Genomic DNA, 14859 nt, shown 5'->3' on the forward strand with positions numbered 1-14859 from the left:
ATAATAGTGCCTACCTTCTAGTATTTTTGGAGGATTAAATGAGTAGATTCATAAAAGCGCTTGCTGTTGTAAATAATATAGTTAGATATTCAGTAAATGACAGTAAATTATAAATCTGGATGGTGGAAAATAACACTAATAAATGTTATTTAATTCATTTTTAATCATATTTCTGAAATTTTTATTTTTTATTACTTTTTTAAAGCTTTTATTTATTTGTTTGCCACAGAGAAAGAGAGAGCACAAGTAGATGGAGCTGCAGGCAGAGGGAGAGGGAGAAGCAGACTCCTGCTGAGCAGGGACCCTGGTGTGGGACTTGATCCCAGGAACCTGGGATCATGACCTGAGCTGAAAGCAGATGCTTAACCAACTGAGCCACCAAGGCACCCCTGAAATTTATTTTCATTTATTGGATGAATCAAAATATTTTTGTTAATAATTCATAATTTAATTAGTAGGAGTCAGATGTGTCCTTGGAAGGAATAGGAAAAGGTACAGCTCCCTGCTGTGGTAAATTGGAATGGATGTTCTTTTCTTTTTTTTTTTTTTTTCCTTTTAAAGTTTAGTATACTTAGTCTTACTCTTGTTACACTGCCCTTCACAATTCTTGGCTCTCTCATTCAGAGGTGGGAGAACAGCTCTCCCAGTGTTTTCCCACCACCATCCTTCCATTCTCATCTATACATGTCCATCTGCCAGTAAAACTGACTAAGAAATGGGAATTCCATCTTTTAAAAGGAAGGTGAAGTTTATACTGCTGGATATTGGTTAAGGAGAAAGGTAGCAAGAATTCTTTATGGAGGGTTGACTTTGAAAAGGTTTATTGAAGTGAGATAAAGTTGGAGATGGGGATATTTCAGTCTCAAGAAATTTAACATTGACACAGTAATATCCAGTATGTAGGCTGATAGGTCATAATTGCTCAATATTGTTCTGAACCAGGCGCTGTTTTAAGCATTTACATACATTAACTTATTTTTTACAACAACTCCCCAAGGGCTGTATTATTAGTACCATTTTACAAATAAGGAAACTGAGGCACAAAGGTGTAAGAAGTTAAATCTTACAGAACTCTATAGGTGAGTTCACCATTGTCTTCAAAACTCTAACTTCATTTTAAAGACTTTGGTCCTAGGGTGTGATGGGATAGGGTGGTGGTGGAATGGAAAGTAAGAGTTACAAAATGCTTTATTTTTTTTTTTTAAAGATTATTTATTTATTTATTTGAGAGAGAGCATGAGCGAGGAGAAGGTCAGAGGGAGAAGCAGACTCCCCATGGAGCTGGGAGCCCGATGTGGGACTCGATCCCGGGACTCCGGGATCATGACCTGGGCTGAAGGTGGTCGTCCAACCAACTGAGCCACCCAGGCGTCCCTGCTTTATTTTTTTTTTTTTAAGATTTTATTTATTTATTTGAGAGAAAGGGACAGATAGTGATAGAGATAGTAAGAGAGAGCACAGGTGGGGAGGAGAGGAAGAAGCAGGCTCCCACTGAGCAGGGAGCCTGACTTGGGGTGCAGGGCTCCATCCCAGGGCCCTGGGATCATGACCTGAACTGAAGGCAGATGCTTAACCGACTGAGCCACCCAGGTGCCCCAGAATGCTTTAAATTATGTAAATGAGTCCAGAGAAACAAATCACTACACACATTTTAACCCTCCCACTCCCACTCTAAGCTAGAATTCATTCATTCAGTTAGCATATATGTGTTGGGAGCTTTCTATTGTCTTGTACTCTATACTTCCCCCACAGGTTAACTATACCATGACTTTGGCCACAGTGTTCTAGAAGTCTTCAAAGAGTGATGTTTTTCTTTTCTTTTAAGATTTTATTTGAGGGGCGCCTGGGTGGCTCAGTGGGTTAAGCTGCTGCCATTGGCTCAGGTCATGATCTCAGGGTCCTGGGATCGAGTCCCGCATCGGGCTCTCTGCTCAGCGGAGAGCCTGCTTCCTCCTCTCTCTCTCTCTGCCTGCCTCTCTGTCTACTTGTGATCTCTCTCTGTCAAATAAATGAATAAAAAATCTTAAAAAAAAAAAAAGATTTTATTTGAAAAAAAAAAAGATTTTATTTGAGAGAGAGAGAGAGAGAGCAAGAGCAGTGAGAGGGACAAGCAGACTCACCGCTGAGTAGGGAGCCTGATGTAGGGCTTGATCCCAGGACTCTGAAATCAGGACATGAGCCAGAGTTAGAAGTTTAACCAACAGAGCCACCTAGATGCCCCTAGAGTGATGTTTTTCTTGACAGGGTTTTGTATTTTATTTTTAAAAGGGAAAGCATCTAGGGGCACCTGGGTGGCTCAGTGGGTTAAAGCCTCTGCCTTCTGCTCAGGTCATGATCCCAGGGTCCCGCGATCAAGCCCCGCATTGGGCTCTCTGCTCAGCGGGGAGCCTTCTTCCTCCTCTCTCTGCCTGCCTCTCTGCCTACTTGTGATTTCTGTCTATCCAATAAATAAATAAAATCTTCAAAAAAAAAAAAAGGGAAAGCATCTAATAAAAAGGTATTTATTATTGAGACAAGAATATTCCTCAATCCTACCCACTCCTATCATTTATTTGTTAATAGACATTCATTTTTATGGTTTGCAATAAGCCTGTAACATTATAAGCTTAGACTTTGGAACTTTTTTTAAACAAGTGCCTGAAGGTCTTCTTTATTTGAGACTCCTAGGATATATCCAGATATGGAGGGTTGATTTCAGTACCTTAGGCTTTCGGAAAGCACAACATTTTACATCCAACGCTGGTTTAGGTTGTTTGGAATGCTTATGAACATTAAGAATGCAACTAAGCAAAGCTCAGCTGGTTCTCATCTTTGGCTAAAAATAAGATTGCGCATCTATTTCCCAGTCTTTAGAGAAGTGCCTGTGAAGATTTACCAAAGATACAAACCACTTCCTTGTCAGAACATCATGCGTTGAAGATGGAGTTGCCTGTAAATGAGCAAAAGAAAGTGTGTATTGAGGACAGGGGTGCAGTTACTATGTATGTGGAGTAGTAGTCCACGGCAGGATGGATACTGATGAGAAAGGACAGAGACCCAGCTCATGCCAGGGGTAGGCATAGCTTAATAATGGATGTGAAGAGTTTGGGCATGTATGAGGGAAAGTACTACTTAGGTTCTAGCTTCTATTGATGTAGTGTGGGATGGGGTGTTTTTTTCCCTCCAGATTGCCTGTTTTCAATTGTTACATGATAATTTCAGTAACTCATTTCATGTTCTGTGTGTATATAATAGTTAAAATGTAAAATGATTCTGTACTATTTATTATACTTTTTTTTTTACATTTCTGACTAGTAGTAGGCAAAATCTACTTTCCAGCTCTATCAAAGCGTTTTTATGTAGTGAAGTTAAAATAATTTGTATTTTCCAAAATAAGGTGATTACCACCTTATATTTATCAGCTGTTATTCTTCAATGGCATTTTAGAAAACAATTATTACAACATGTTCATATTTAGAACCATAAAAAATATTGACAAATTCTAAGAGTTCAGCATTCCACTCTGATAAAAACTAGAAACTAATAAAAAAAAGAGAAAATAGTGTGACTTTTTTTTTTATGATTTATTTATTTGAGGGGGAGAGCTTGTACTGGGAGAGGAGCAGGAAGAAAGGGAGAGAGAATCCCAAGGGGACTCTGCACTGAGCATGGAGCCTGTCATGGGGCTCAGTCCCATGACCGGTGAGATCATGACCTGAGCTGAAAGAATCAGATGCTTAACCAACTGAGCCATCTAGGGGCCCCATATATGTGGTATATGTGCCTACATATATGGCATATTATCATCGTACTGCTTTCTCTTTTTTTTTTCATACTTTTTTCTTAAAGCAATATGACACCTGTAATATGCTCAACCAACAGGACATTTGAGATATTTACCAAATATGTGTTTATTCACTAGCAAATTATGTCTTGATTACTTAACATGGCAAGCCACTCTACTAGGCATAAGGGACACAGTTGTAAATAAATGTGCTCCCTTCACTTGCTGTCCTTAGAGTTCAGGGGGGAAGGTAAACAAAAATAAATTAACAAAAACTAAAAGAAAAAAATTATAAATTATAGTTGTTTTTTTTAAAGATTTTATTTATTTATTTGAGAGAGTACAAGTCGGGGGAGGAGCAGAGGCAGAGGAAGAAGCAGACTCTCCGCTGAGCAGGGGAGTCCGACCTGGACACAAGGCTCCATCCCCAGATTCCAGAATCATGATCTGAGTCAAAGGCAACCACTTAACCAACTGAGCCACCCAGGTGCCCTGTGGCAACTGAGCCACCCAGGTGCCCTGTGGCATGTGTTATTAAGGAACAAATAGAATATTGTTAATACAGACTCATCCAAATTATAAAATCTGTTCCATTATCTTGCCTTGGTATTTCATACTGATATCTTGTTCCATAATAACTTTGAAAAGAGCTGATGGGCTTGACCAAATTGTGTGTACACGTTTTTTAATTCAAAAACAATAAAAAATTTATAGAATGCTTATGTGCCAGGTACTGCTCTAGGCCCAAGAGAAATAATGAACAAAACAAAACAAAGTCATTGTGTTCATGGTGATTTTACCCTAGTGAGAAGTCAGTAAACAAATATATGATAAATGTCAGGAAGTGATAAGTGATGTGACAAAAAGTCAAGTAGACCAAGAGGTTACAGTGTGACCAGAATACAGTGTTGTTTGCACGGACAGAGAGGTGTCTGAGGAGATCAGCGTTTTCCAACAATTTTTCTTCTTTTGTCTCTTAGGTCAGTTCAGTTAATGAATGTGGGATTCAAGACAATTTTTGTATCTGTTGGTATTGTTCATATAATCATTAATACAGCTATGGTGAGGTCCTACTTCTTTTCAATTCCTTACCACTAAAAGAGATGAAAACCTGAATTATGTCCTTCATTCCTTCATTCCTATGCTCTTCCATACACGTAACTACTTAAGCTTCTCCACCCACCCATCCATCCTTTTACCTTTTATCCAAAAAATATGTCTTGGTTTCTGTTCCAATTTTCCAAAATCTTGGCATACAGTTCATTTAATTAAAAATTATATTGTACAATTAAATGTGTTCCAGGTGTTAGATTATAATGTGTAGTTGCTTCTGGAGAGAGCTCTTTTATCCAGGCCTTTCTCCTAGTAAACTCTCAGCCATTGAAATTTGATGTTTTGGATGATCTCACAGTGATCCCAGCCTTAATGTCCAAAAGCCCTAAATAAAATTGTACGCCGCTCAAGTGTTCTATAGCATTGCACAAGTCTAAAATAGGTAACTGGCATCCACCCCATACCTCATTGTTGGCTAACTGACTTGTCCCATAAATAGCTCAGTGTTATACTATCGGACAACTACAACTAGATTTTTATTTCCCAACACACATGTGTAGTCTTTGGTAGTCAACAAGATCAAGATCTGATTCACTGGACCCTAATTGTAACATAGTCAAGAAAATGATGGAAATCAGTAGCCAGATCATTTTGGATGGGTTTCATGTTAGCCCTACCTTTCAAATTCTACATTAGGGACCCTGGTATTAGAGTAAGATTCAGTTTTTTACCCTCTTGTGTAATGAAAGTAACGTTGCCATCCCAATTAGGTTGATCCCAGAGAGTTTCTGCCAAGTGAATGAAAAATTCTCAAGTAGGTGCGCCTGGGTGGGTGGTTCAGTGGTTAACTGTCTGCCTTTGGCCCAGGTCATGATCCCAGGGTCCTGGGATCCAGTCTCATATCAGGCTCCCTGCTCAGCAGGAAGCCTGCTTCCCCCTCTCCCTTTCCTCTGGCTTGTGTTCTCTCTTGCAGTCTCTCTGTCAAATAAATTTTAAAAAATCTTTTTTTTTTTTTTTAAGATTTTATTTGTGTATTTGACACAGAGAGAGAGATCACAAGTAGGCAGAGAGACAGACAGAGGGAGAACGGGAAGCAGGCTCCCTGCCAAGCGGAGAGCCCAATGTGGGGCTCCATCCCAGGATCCTGAGATCATGATCTGAACCAAAGGCAAAGGCTTAACTCACTTAGCCACCCAGGTGCCCCAATAAATAAAATTTTCAGGTAAATCTGAGAAAAGGCATGATGGTAGTTTTATAAAACTTCTTCTAGACTCAAGGGCATGTTTTAAAAACCTACCTACTATTAGAATATAATGGTTCTTGTTCTCTTAGCTGGAATGTATTGTTTTTATGTTGGAGAGGTCTTTTTTTTTTTAAGATTTTGTTTGTCAGAGAGAACGCACAAGCAGAGGGAGTGGTAGGCTGAGGGAGAAGCAAGCTCCCTGCTGAGCAACAAGCCCAATGCGGGGCTGGATCCCAGTACCATGACCTGAACCAAAAGCAGATGCTTAACTGACTGAGCCACCTAGGGTCCCTGTCGCACAGATTTTTAAATACTGTAATTTAATAGAAGATTGCTTCATAAATTCCTTAGCAGTAACTCAGAAGGTGAAACTTGGGGCATTTTTCCAGATAAATCTATGCCCTTTCTGCATAAAGCATTGCAGCTTAAGTAACTGGCAATAATACTTAGGGTTCAATTCATGTTTTAGATATTTTCACTTTTCTTTTACTGGGTCTTTTTTGAAATGGCAGCACATTTATTGCATTTCTAGTCAAAATGCCAAATCTAAAACAAGTGCTTTTTTTTTTTTTAAGATTTTATTTATTTATTTGAGAGAGGGACCACAAGCAGAGGAAATGACAGGCAGAGGGAGAAGCAGGCTCCTTATTGAGGAGGGAGCCTGATGCAGGACTCAATCCCAGGACTCTAGGATCATGACCTGAGCCGAAGGCACACCCTTAACCAACTGAGCCACCCAAGTGCCCTAAAACAAGTGATTTAAACAACAACAAAGCAGACTCTCTGCTGAGCAGGGGAGTCCAACCTGGACATAAGGTGCTAATTATCTTACAGTTAAAATGCTGCTTATTGTTACTTCAAGTTTGGAATAAAAGTAACTATGTCTGTGATACCAAAGTTATAGGCAGTTCTTCTCCTAATGTTGGCTTTGTACTTTCACTTGGAGGATTTCAATATGTTTTATAGTTGGCACTTCGTAGAGCAAGTTATATGCCTTTCATGGCCACACTGGATGTGTACATTTTGAAACATTTTAAAGCTAAAATTCAGTTCCAGAATACTGATATCTATTCTACCATGAAGGGCTTAAAAGCATTTATCTCTAGGTTTTTTAATTGTGACTATTTATTCTAGTGGATTTAAAGGGGGAAGGAAAAAAAACCCACCCAAACCACTGATCACTTGTTTAACAGATTGAAACCATGGCTGTGTGGATACAGGCCCAGCAGCTCCAAGGTGATGCTCTTCATCAGATGCAAGCATTATATGGCCAGCATTTCCCCATCGAGGTGCGACATTATTTATCCCAGTGGATTGAAAGCCAAGCTTGGTAAGTGAATCCAGTTTTTTCTGTCATATTTAGTGAAGCACAAGGCTGTGGGAGTTTGATTGGAAAGAACATGAGGGAGAATTTAAAAGTTGTACATTTTTAAAAAATGATGTGACCCATGAAAAGTTATTTGGCCCTAGCTTAGATTTTAGAGAGATGGAATAACTCTTGAGATTTTTAAAATAGGATTTTTTTCCTGTATCTTATTTTTTCTTCTTTCCTTTTAATAAATAGTAAGTTGTGGCTAAAAGCATTAGATCATTGCTGCTAATAAACCACAGTTGACAAATATGTTTTGAGTGCCTGTAGGGTGTAGAGTTCATATGAACAAGAATAAAGCCCTTGTTTGTCCACAAAGAATTTAGTGCTTAATGGGGCAACTCAGGTATGCATATGCATATCATTTAATAAAATGTATTATTAACAAAGTTAACAATGGTGACATTGGTGTTTTTAAATGTATACATACACATAAAGACCAAAAGACAATACACCAAAATATTAACAATAATTACATTCCTGGTGGCAGATTTTTTTTAAAAAGATATTATTTATTTATTTGTCAGAGAGAGAGGTAACGCAGAAGCAGGCAGAGTGTCAGGCAGAGGCAGAGAGAGAAGCAGGCTCCCCACTGAGCAAGGAGCCAGATGCGGGACTGGATCCCAGGACCCCAGGATCATGACCTGAGCCGAAGGCAGTGGCTTAACCCACTGAGCCACTCAGGCATCCCTTGGTGGCAGATTCAACAGGCGTGTTTTTACTCTTATTTGCCAAATTACTGTTTATATACTCAGGGGGAAAATTATTTTTAAATTCTTTCAGAGTTAGTATAATGCAGTAGATTGACAACAGAGCTTTCGAATGGACGTTATTGCAGGCTCAGGGCCTGGGAGCATGTTGGGTGGCCAGCAGCCTGTCCTTCTGATCTGAGGGGCTCATCAGCTGCTTCAGGCCTCTGCTGGGGGTGGCAGGGTGGGCAGGGTGGGGTCCGCCCCTGCAGAGCCCAGGACAAGAGGCCACTCTGCGACTGTCCAAGCGGGCTTGTGTACCCGTCAGTGTTGCCACCTTGCAGTAATTGCAGTTCTGTGTTAGTAGCAGATTTCTGGTCGGAAGCTAGAAAGCACCAACAGAAGGCAATTTTCTGGGCAATTTAAAAGATCTCAACCTCTTGTAATGAAGTGAGAAAAAAACCAAGCTAAACATAAGCACATCAGCTGCACCTTGTCTAGTGCTTTTCCATTTTTTTCATTTTCTTTTCTGTTTTAATGACTTGGAGAGTTCAGAAAAACATTAGTAGGAAGTTCTTGGTGATTTAAAATTTCATTTAGTAGATTCCCCATGTAGTTTCTTATCGAACGAATGTTAAAAGACGGTTAATGTAAAAAAAAAACAAACCTGAATTTTATTTAGCATGGTTTTTTTAAAGAACATATAGACTTTAATTAATTTATTTTTTAAAAAGATTTTATTCATTTATTTGACAGACAAAGATCTCAAGTAGACAGAGAGGCAGGCAGAGAAAGAGGAGGAAGGAAGCAGGCTCCCTGCCGAGCAGAGAGCCTGATGCGATGCATGGCCTCAATCCCAGGATCCCGGGATCATGACCTGAGCTAAAGGCAGAGGCTTTAACCCACTGAGCCACCCAGGTGCCCCCAAGATTTTAATTTAAAAAGATGTTCATTTCTTCATGTTTAAGCTAAGAAAGCCTCCCCGCTTCCCCTACTTTTTAAGTAGAGAGTTGAGTTTTCAAGTGCCAGACCAGTACATGGTTTCTGTGAGTTTTGCACAGAGACAGGATCTTCTCAAGAGTGGGTTCCTCAGATGAGGAGCATTATTGCCAGTGGAAACAGAGGTGCAGGCTGCCCTTCATTCCTTCCAGGCTTTCATTTAATACGTAAACTTTACTTAGTACAGAGAGGATACGTATTTATTTATTTATATATATATTTTTAAAGATTTTATTTATTTATTTGACAGAGAGAGATCAGAAGTAGGCAGAGAGAGAGAGGAGGAAGCAGGCTCCCTACCGAGCAGAGAGCCCGATGCGGGACTCGATCCCAGGACCCTGAGATCATGACCTGAGCCGAAGGCAGCGGCCTAACCCACTGAGCCACCCAGGCGCCCCGGGGATACATATTTAAAATTTGGCTTTCTCTACTGCCTTCTCAGAGTACAGATGTGGGTATATTCACTGAGCTACGTTATCATCAGCGTTTGGGCACATCTGCTTGAACCTTTGTCTGAAACTAGTTGCTGACTGACTTCAGGGTATAGAAGTGCAGCCTTTAGCGACCACCAGATCTCGTACTTGGCTCCAGACCCAGTCAGCAGTAACTGAACGTTACTTTAATCTGACAGCTGTTTCGTTTCTTCAGCAAGCTGAGTTGAGCAACTTAATACTGCCCAATAGCAATTGTTGCCTAAATTGTTTGAAAAAAGAGAGTTGGTGAGGGGAGTGAGGGAAGGAGAGAAGAAAGGAAGGAATAAAGAGGAGAAGGAAGAGAGGGAAGGCAGGAAACTGTCCAACCTGTCACCAGTTCAACGGCTCTGAATTAGTACAAAATCTGTAGAGTGGTTTCTCCGCATCGCTGGAAGAGTTAGCATTGCCTGGAGGTCCCAGACCTGCGACCAGTGGCTTGTGTCAATGCCTGCAGGCACCTTCTGTCTTTATAACTCATTTCCAGGCTTCCTTAGAAATGGCAGTCAGTGTTACTGCACCTGTCTTTACTGTAAGAATTACTGTGTGAAATTAGCAACACAGAACTAGTCAAGGCTGGCAGAAGCATGTAGAACATTCTTGACCTTGTGCCCCCTTACACCCTTGAGGGGTAACTATAAATAGGAAGTTATCAGAGCCCTTGTTTCCTTCAGAGTACACGAAGCACTTTCCTTTTCCCTTCATTTCTAGCAGATAGTGTAAGCACCAGAGCAAGTCAATAGAAGGAAGGAGAAAGGGCAGTACATTGTAAAAGAAAGGAAAAGAGAGAGAGAGAAGAAAGAAAAAAAGAAAGGAAATATATACAGTCAGGTAATTAGTGGATTAGGGATAGATTAATATAGGCATCTAGACAATTTGAATTGGACTGTTTTCTGAAATTTGCCATTAGCATTATGAAGAAATCACTTCAGCTAAAGAAAAGGTGTGATGCGTTGAGGCTGTATTTGCATGTATGTATACATATGTATGTAATTTTTTTCCCCTAGGGACTCAATAGATCTTGATAATCCACAGGAGAACATTAAGGCCACCCAGCTCCTGGAGGGCCTGGTGCAGGAGCTGCAGAAGAAGGCGGAGCACCAAGTCGGGGAGGATGGGTTCTTACTGAAGATCAAGCTGGGGCACTATGCTACGCAGCTCCAGGTGGGTGTGAACGAGGGCTCGCGCTCAATTCCCTTCCCTAGGAGAGACTCTCCATTTAGTACTTGCCATGGAGCTTTACTTTCTCTGCTTCAACCCAGTGTTACATGTTAGGTGTATAAAGTTCTTATTGTATGATTTTGGGATTGTAACCTTATATTTTTAAACTTTTTATTTGAAAACAATTTCAAATTTATAGGAAATTGCAGGATTGATACAAAGAACCCCTACATAGGCCCAGAAACACCCGTTGTTAATATTTGCTTTATCATATTCAGTCTCTCTCCACACACATTTTTTGTGACTTGAGAGTAAGCTGCATACATCATGTCCCTTTGCCCCTAAGTGCTTCAGTGTGCATTTTCTCTTCCTGGTTGTAGTACAGTTATCAGTCTCAGTACATGTCACATTGACAAAACACTCTTAGGTAATCATATCTATATTTCCATTTTGTTAACTGACTCAATAATAACCTTTATGGCATTTTTTTTCCCCTCTGGCCCAGGACCACATATTGCATCTGGTTGTCCTATCTCTCTCTCTCCCTCTTTTTTTTTTTTTTAAGATTTTATTTACTCATTTAACAGGGAGTGAGAGTACAGGCAGAGCGAGAGGGAGAAGGAGGCTCTCTGTTGAGCCAGGAGCCAGATGTGGGACTCGATACCAGGACCCTGGGATCATGACCTGAGCTAAAGGCAGTCGCTTAACAAACTAAGCCACCCAGGCGTCCATGTCGTGTCTCTTTAATCTCCTGTAATCTGGAACCATTTCAACCTCTTTGTCTTTCATTACATTGCCTTTTCTTTTTTTCCCCTAAGATTTTATTTTTAAGTAAACTCTACACCCAATGTGAAGCTTGAACTCACAACCCAAGATCAAGAGTTGCATGCTCTACTAACTGAGTCAGCCAGGTGCCCCTGCATTGACATTTTAAAATAATTTGGCTCGTCTGGTTTTTTTTTAAGATTTTATTTATTTATCTGACAGAGAGAGAGATCATAAGTAGGCATAGAGGCAGGCGATGGGGTGGGGAGCAAGCTCCCTGCTGAGCAGAGAGCCCAATGCAGGGCTTGATCGCAGGACCCTGGAATCATGATCTGAGCTGGAGGCAGAGGCTTTAACCCACTGAGCCACCCAGGTGCCCCTTGTCTATTTTTAAAGATAAAATGGACCTCCTTTTGGGTTTGTGTGATGTCTCCTCCTCTTTAGATTCAGTGATGTTTAAATTAGATTAAGTGATGTTCTGTCCCTCTCAGGATATCACATCTAGAGACATACACTATCCATGTTTCCTGCATTGGTGGTCATAATTTTGATTACTCGGTCAAGATGGTATCCATTTTCTCCTCTGACGTGGTCCTCTTGAAATTTATGTATCCTTTTTCCAAGAATGATGCCCTAGCACTTTAGGCAAATTAAGAGGCAAGAAATAAAATAATCTTGCCTTCTCATTGTAATTGGGTTTCCTATGACATACTTTTCTCCTCCCCCATCAGTACTAGAGGAGCAGCATTGCTTGTGATTATGCCATCATGTCTCTAGGAGTCTCCTCCTTTATAAAACCTCACCCCTGCACTGAGGTAGCGTTAGGCCCCATAACATGGTGTGGAACAAAGTGATGTCTGCTGTTGGATTCTTTTAGAACACGTACGACCGCTGTCCCATGGAGCTGGTCCGCTGCATCCGACATATTCTGTACAATGAACAGAGGCTGGTGCGAGAAGCCAACAATGTGAGTGTCCCATGGGTATGGGGAGAGGAGCTGGGAAGTCCTTCCTTGCCCACTTCTCTCTGGACCCAGATTTCTTAACATAATTTGGTGTGCATCTGTTTGTATCTGCATAACCAGAGCACTGTCCTAAGGGGCACAAAAGTAATAGAATGGTCTCATCTTAACTGATCCATAATCTTGATGAGATTATCACCACAAAACAGTGTGGACAAGTGTAAAATAATTCAATCCCAAGTGAATGATTTTTGAGTAAAACATGCTCATATTCAGGTGAGATTACTTAAGCAGGATTTTTGCTGAGCCCTCTTTCAAACAAGTGTTGAAGGAGTGGCCGAGACCAGGTCACCTAAATGGCTGGATCCATAAAAGCCTTATTGATGCCTCCCCTGTAACTTCATTTTGGGGGTCTCTACGATGCTGTCTGTGAGAGGTTCAGCCTCTTCCCCCAGTTACAAGAAGGTCTTGAGTGAGGACACAGATGATGTGTGTTCGCACAGCCTTGTTCCCCGTTGTGTCCCCAGCACCTCACACGGTCCATGGCATCGGGTCGGTGAACGAATGTGGAACGAGGGGTCACCATCATTAGTCTGCAAACCCCAATAACTCCTGGATGTACTCTCTCCAAAGAGGGCTTAGGTGGACCCTGTTTGGGTGACTCTGGTGGAGGCCAGACTGTCACAGAAATTTCTTTTCTTTTTCTTTTTTTTAAAGATTTTATTTATTTATTTGACAGATCACAAGTAGGCAGAGAGGCAGGCAAAGAGAGAGGAGGAAGCAGGCTCCCCACTGAGCAGAGAGCCCGACTTGGGGCTCAATCCCAAGACCCTGAGATCATCACCTGAGCCGATGGCAGAGGCTTAACCCACTGAGCCACCCAGGCGCCCCGAAATTTCTACTGTGACTTAAGAAAGTGTCAAAGTTGGCCAGATCACCTATTTTCCCTCCTTTTCTCCCGTCCTCCTCATTGGTTCTCACAAATGATGTGTGCAGTTCCTCTGACTCAAAATTCTACTTTTGGGATTTCAGCCAGGTTTGAGGTGCTAGCATTGGCTTTTCCTTCATAAGGTTTTCTTCCATCCTCACTGTGGCCTGCACTCTCCCCATTCTGTCTCCAGGGTACTTCTCCGGTTGGAAGTCTTGCTGACACCATGTCCCAGAAACACCTCCAGATCAACCAGACGTTTGAGGAGCTGCGGCTGGTCACACAAGACACAGAGAATGAACTGAAGAAGCTGCAGCAGACCCAGGAGTACTTCATCATCCAGTATCAGGAGAGCCTGCGGATCCAGGGTGAGGCCCTCATGGCCAGGCAGTGTGTGTCACGAGGGCTAGAAGGAAATTCAGGTCAGATTGGAAGAGAACCAGGTTTCCTTTTAGAGGCTTTCTCCTTTCTCTCGAGTAGCAGGAATTTGCCTAAGGTTGGGGCAGGGAGGAGGAGGCTTAGGAAGGAAGAGAGGTCACAAGCCTGCCTTCAGGGAGTGTGGGTCTCACTCAGGTTTCCCGCACGCATGTTCTTCCTGGTCTGTTGGGGAAGACATTTCCACCTGTGGGAAGAAGTTCACAGTCTAGTAGAAAAACAGTTTTGTGTATAGTTGATGTTTCATAAATGCTGCTTTACTGAAATGTTAAATTCTCTAAGCAGAGAAAGTATAAGGGCTAAGAGCTGTGTTTGTAATGACAAATGTTTAATGCTGTTTTATGTGGTTATTCAGAGGCTGTCCTGGCGCCTAAAGGACAAAGCTCCCCTTCCTTGTGTAAATCCTTCTAGGTACCTGGGTATTGAAAACTTCAGCAGTAGGTTCTGGGTCCCCACTGGGGCCCCCTACTGACCGTGTAGGAATTTGACATGATGACTTTAATTTCCCTCTCCCTGCAAGCAGGCCCCATAGAGAATCTCTGAAAAGCCTCTGCTTGATCAACCTGGCTATACAGACGCATAGCCATCTCTATCCAAGTGCTTCTCTAAGACTCTGCATGTGGGTCACTCTTACAGCTGTCTTGATATTATTTATTAATAACTCCATCTCCCTCAGTAGAATATAGTCTTTGAGAAGGTATTGTGTCTTATACCTCTGTACCCTCAGGCTCACGCATTGCCTGCACCATACCAGGTGTTGAGTAAATGTTGGTGGGATTGTTCCAGCATGTCTTCCTCCATCTGAATCCATCTCAGACTGACCTCAGGGAAAGGGTGGCCCTCTTCCTAGACTGGAGAATAGGAAAATTCAGGCTGTCAGTTCTACCCCAGCCTTTGATGGCTGATAGTTCTTCCAGTCCTCTTCTTGGGTTTTATATTTCCTATTTATAGGTTTGTATTAGATTCTGCTTTGGGTTTCTACCCACCATACAATGTCAGTTCAGTCTCATTTATCAAGTTGAC

At 41.6% G+C, this 14859-nt stretch overlaps 1 protein-coding gene across 2 annotated transcripts in view; it reads left to right on the forward strand.

The window, feature by feature from the left end:
- LOC122906198 (signal transducer and activator of transcription 5B) overlaps window positions 1–14859 on the forward strand; it is a 69774-nt gene that overhangs the window by 38101 nt on the left and 16814 nt on the right. Inside the window, exons 2-5 of one of the 2 annotated variants that reach the window (XM_044247908.1) lie at window positions 7253–7389; window positions 10594–10750; window positions 12390–12479; window positions 13595–13769. In XM_044247908.1, coding sequence (XP_044103843.1) covers window positions 7262–7389; window positions 10594–10750; window positions 12390–12479; window positions 13595–13769 — 550 coding nt within the window. In that variant the 5' untranslated portion in view covers window positions 7253–7261. Of the gene's footprint in view, window positions 1–7252; window positions 7390–10593; window positions 10751–12389; window positions 12480–13594; window positions 13770–14859 lie in introns of those variants that run through there. The other variant, XM_044247910.1, reaches the window with a different exon arrangement.

Source organism: Neovison vison, chromosome 5, assembly GCF_020171115.1.
Source record: "Neovison vison isolate M4711 chromosome 5, ASM_NN_V1, whole genome shotgun sequence".
NCBI classification, from domain to species: domain Eukaryota; kingdom Metazoa; phylum Chordata; class Mammalia; order Carnivora; family Mustelidae; genus Neogale; species Neogale vison.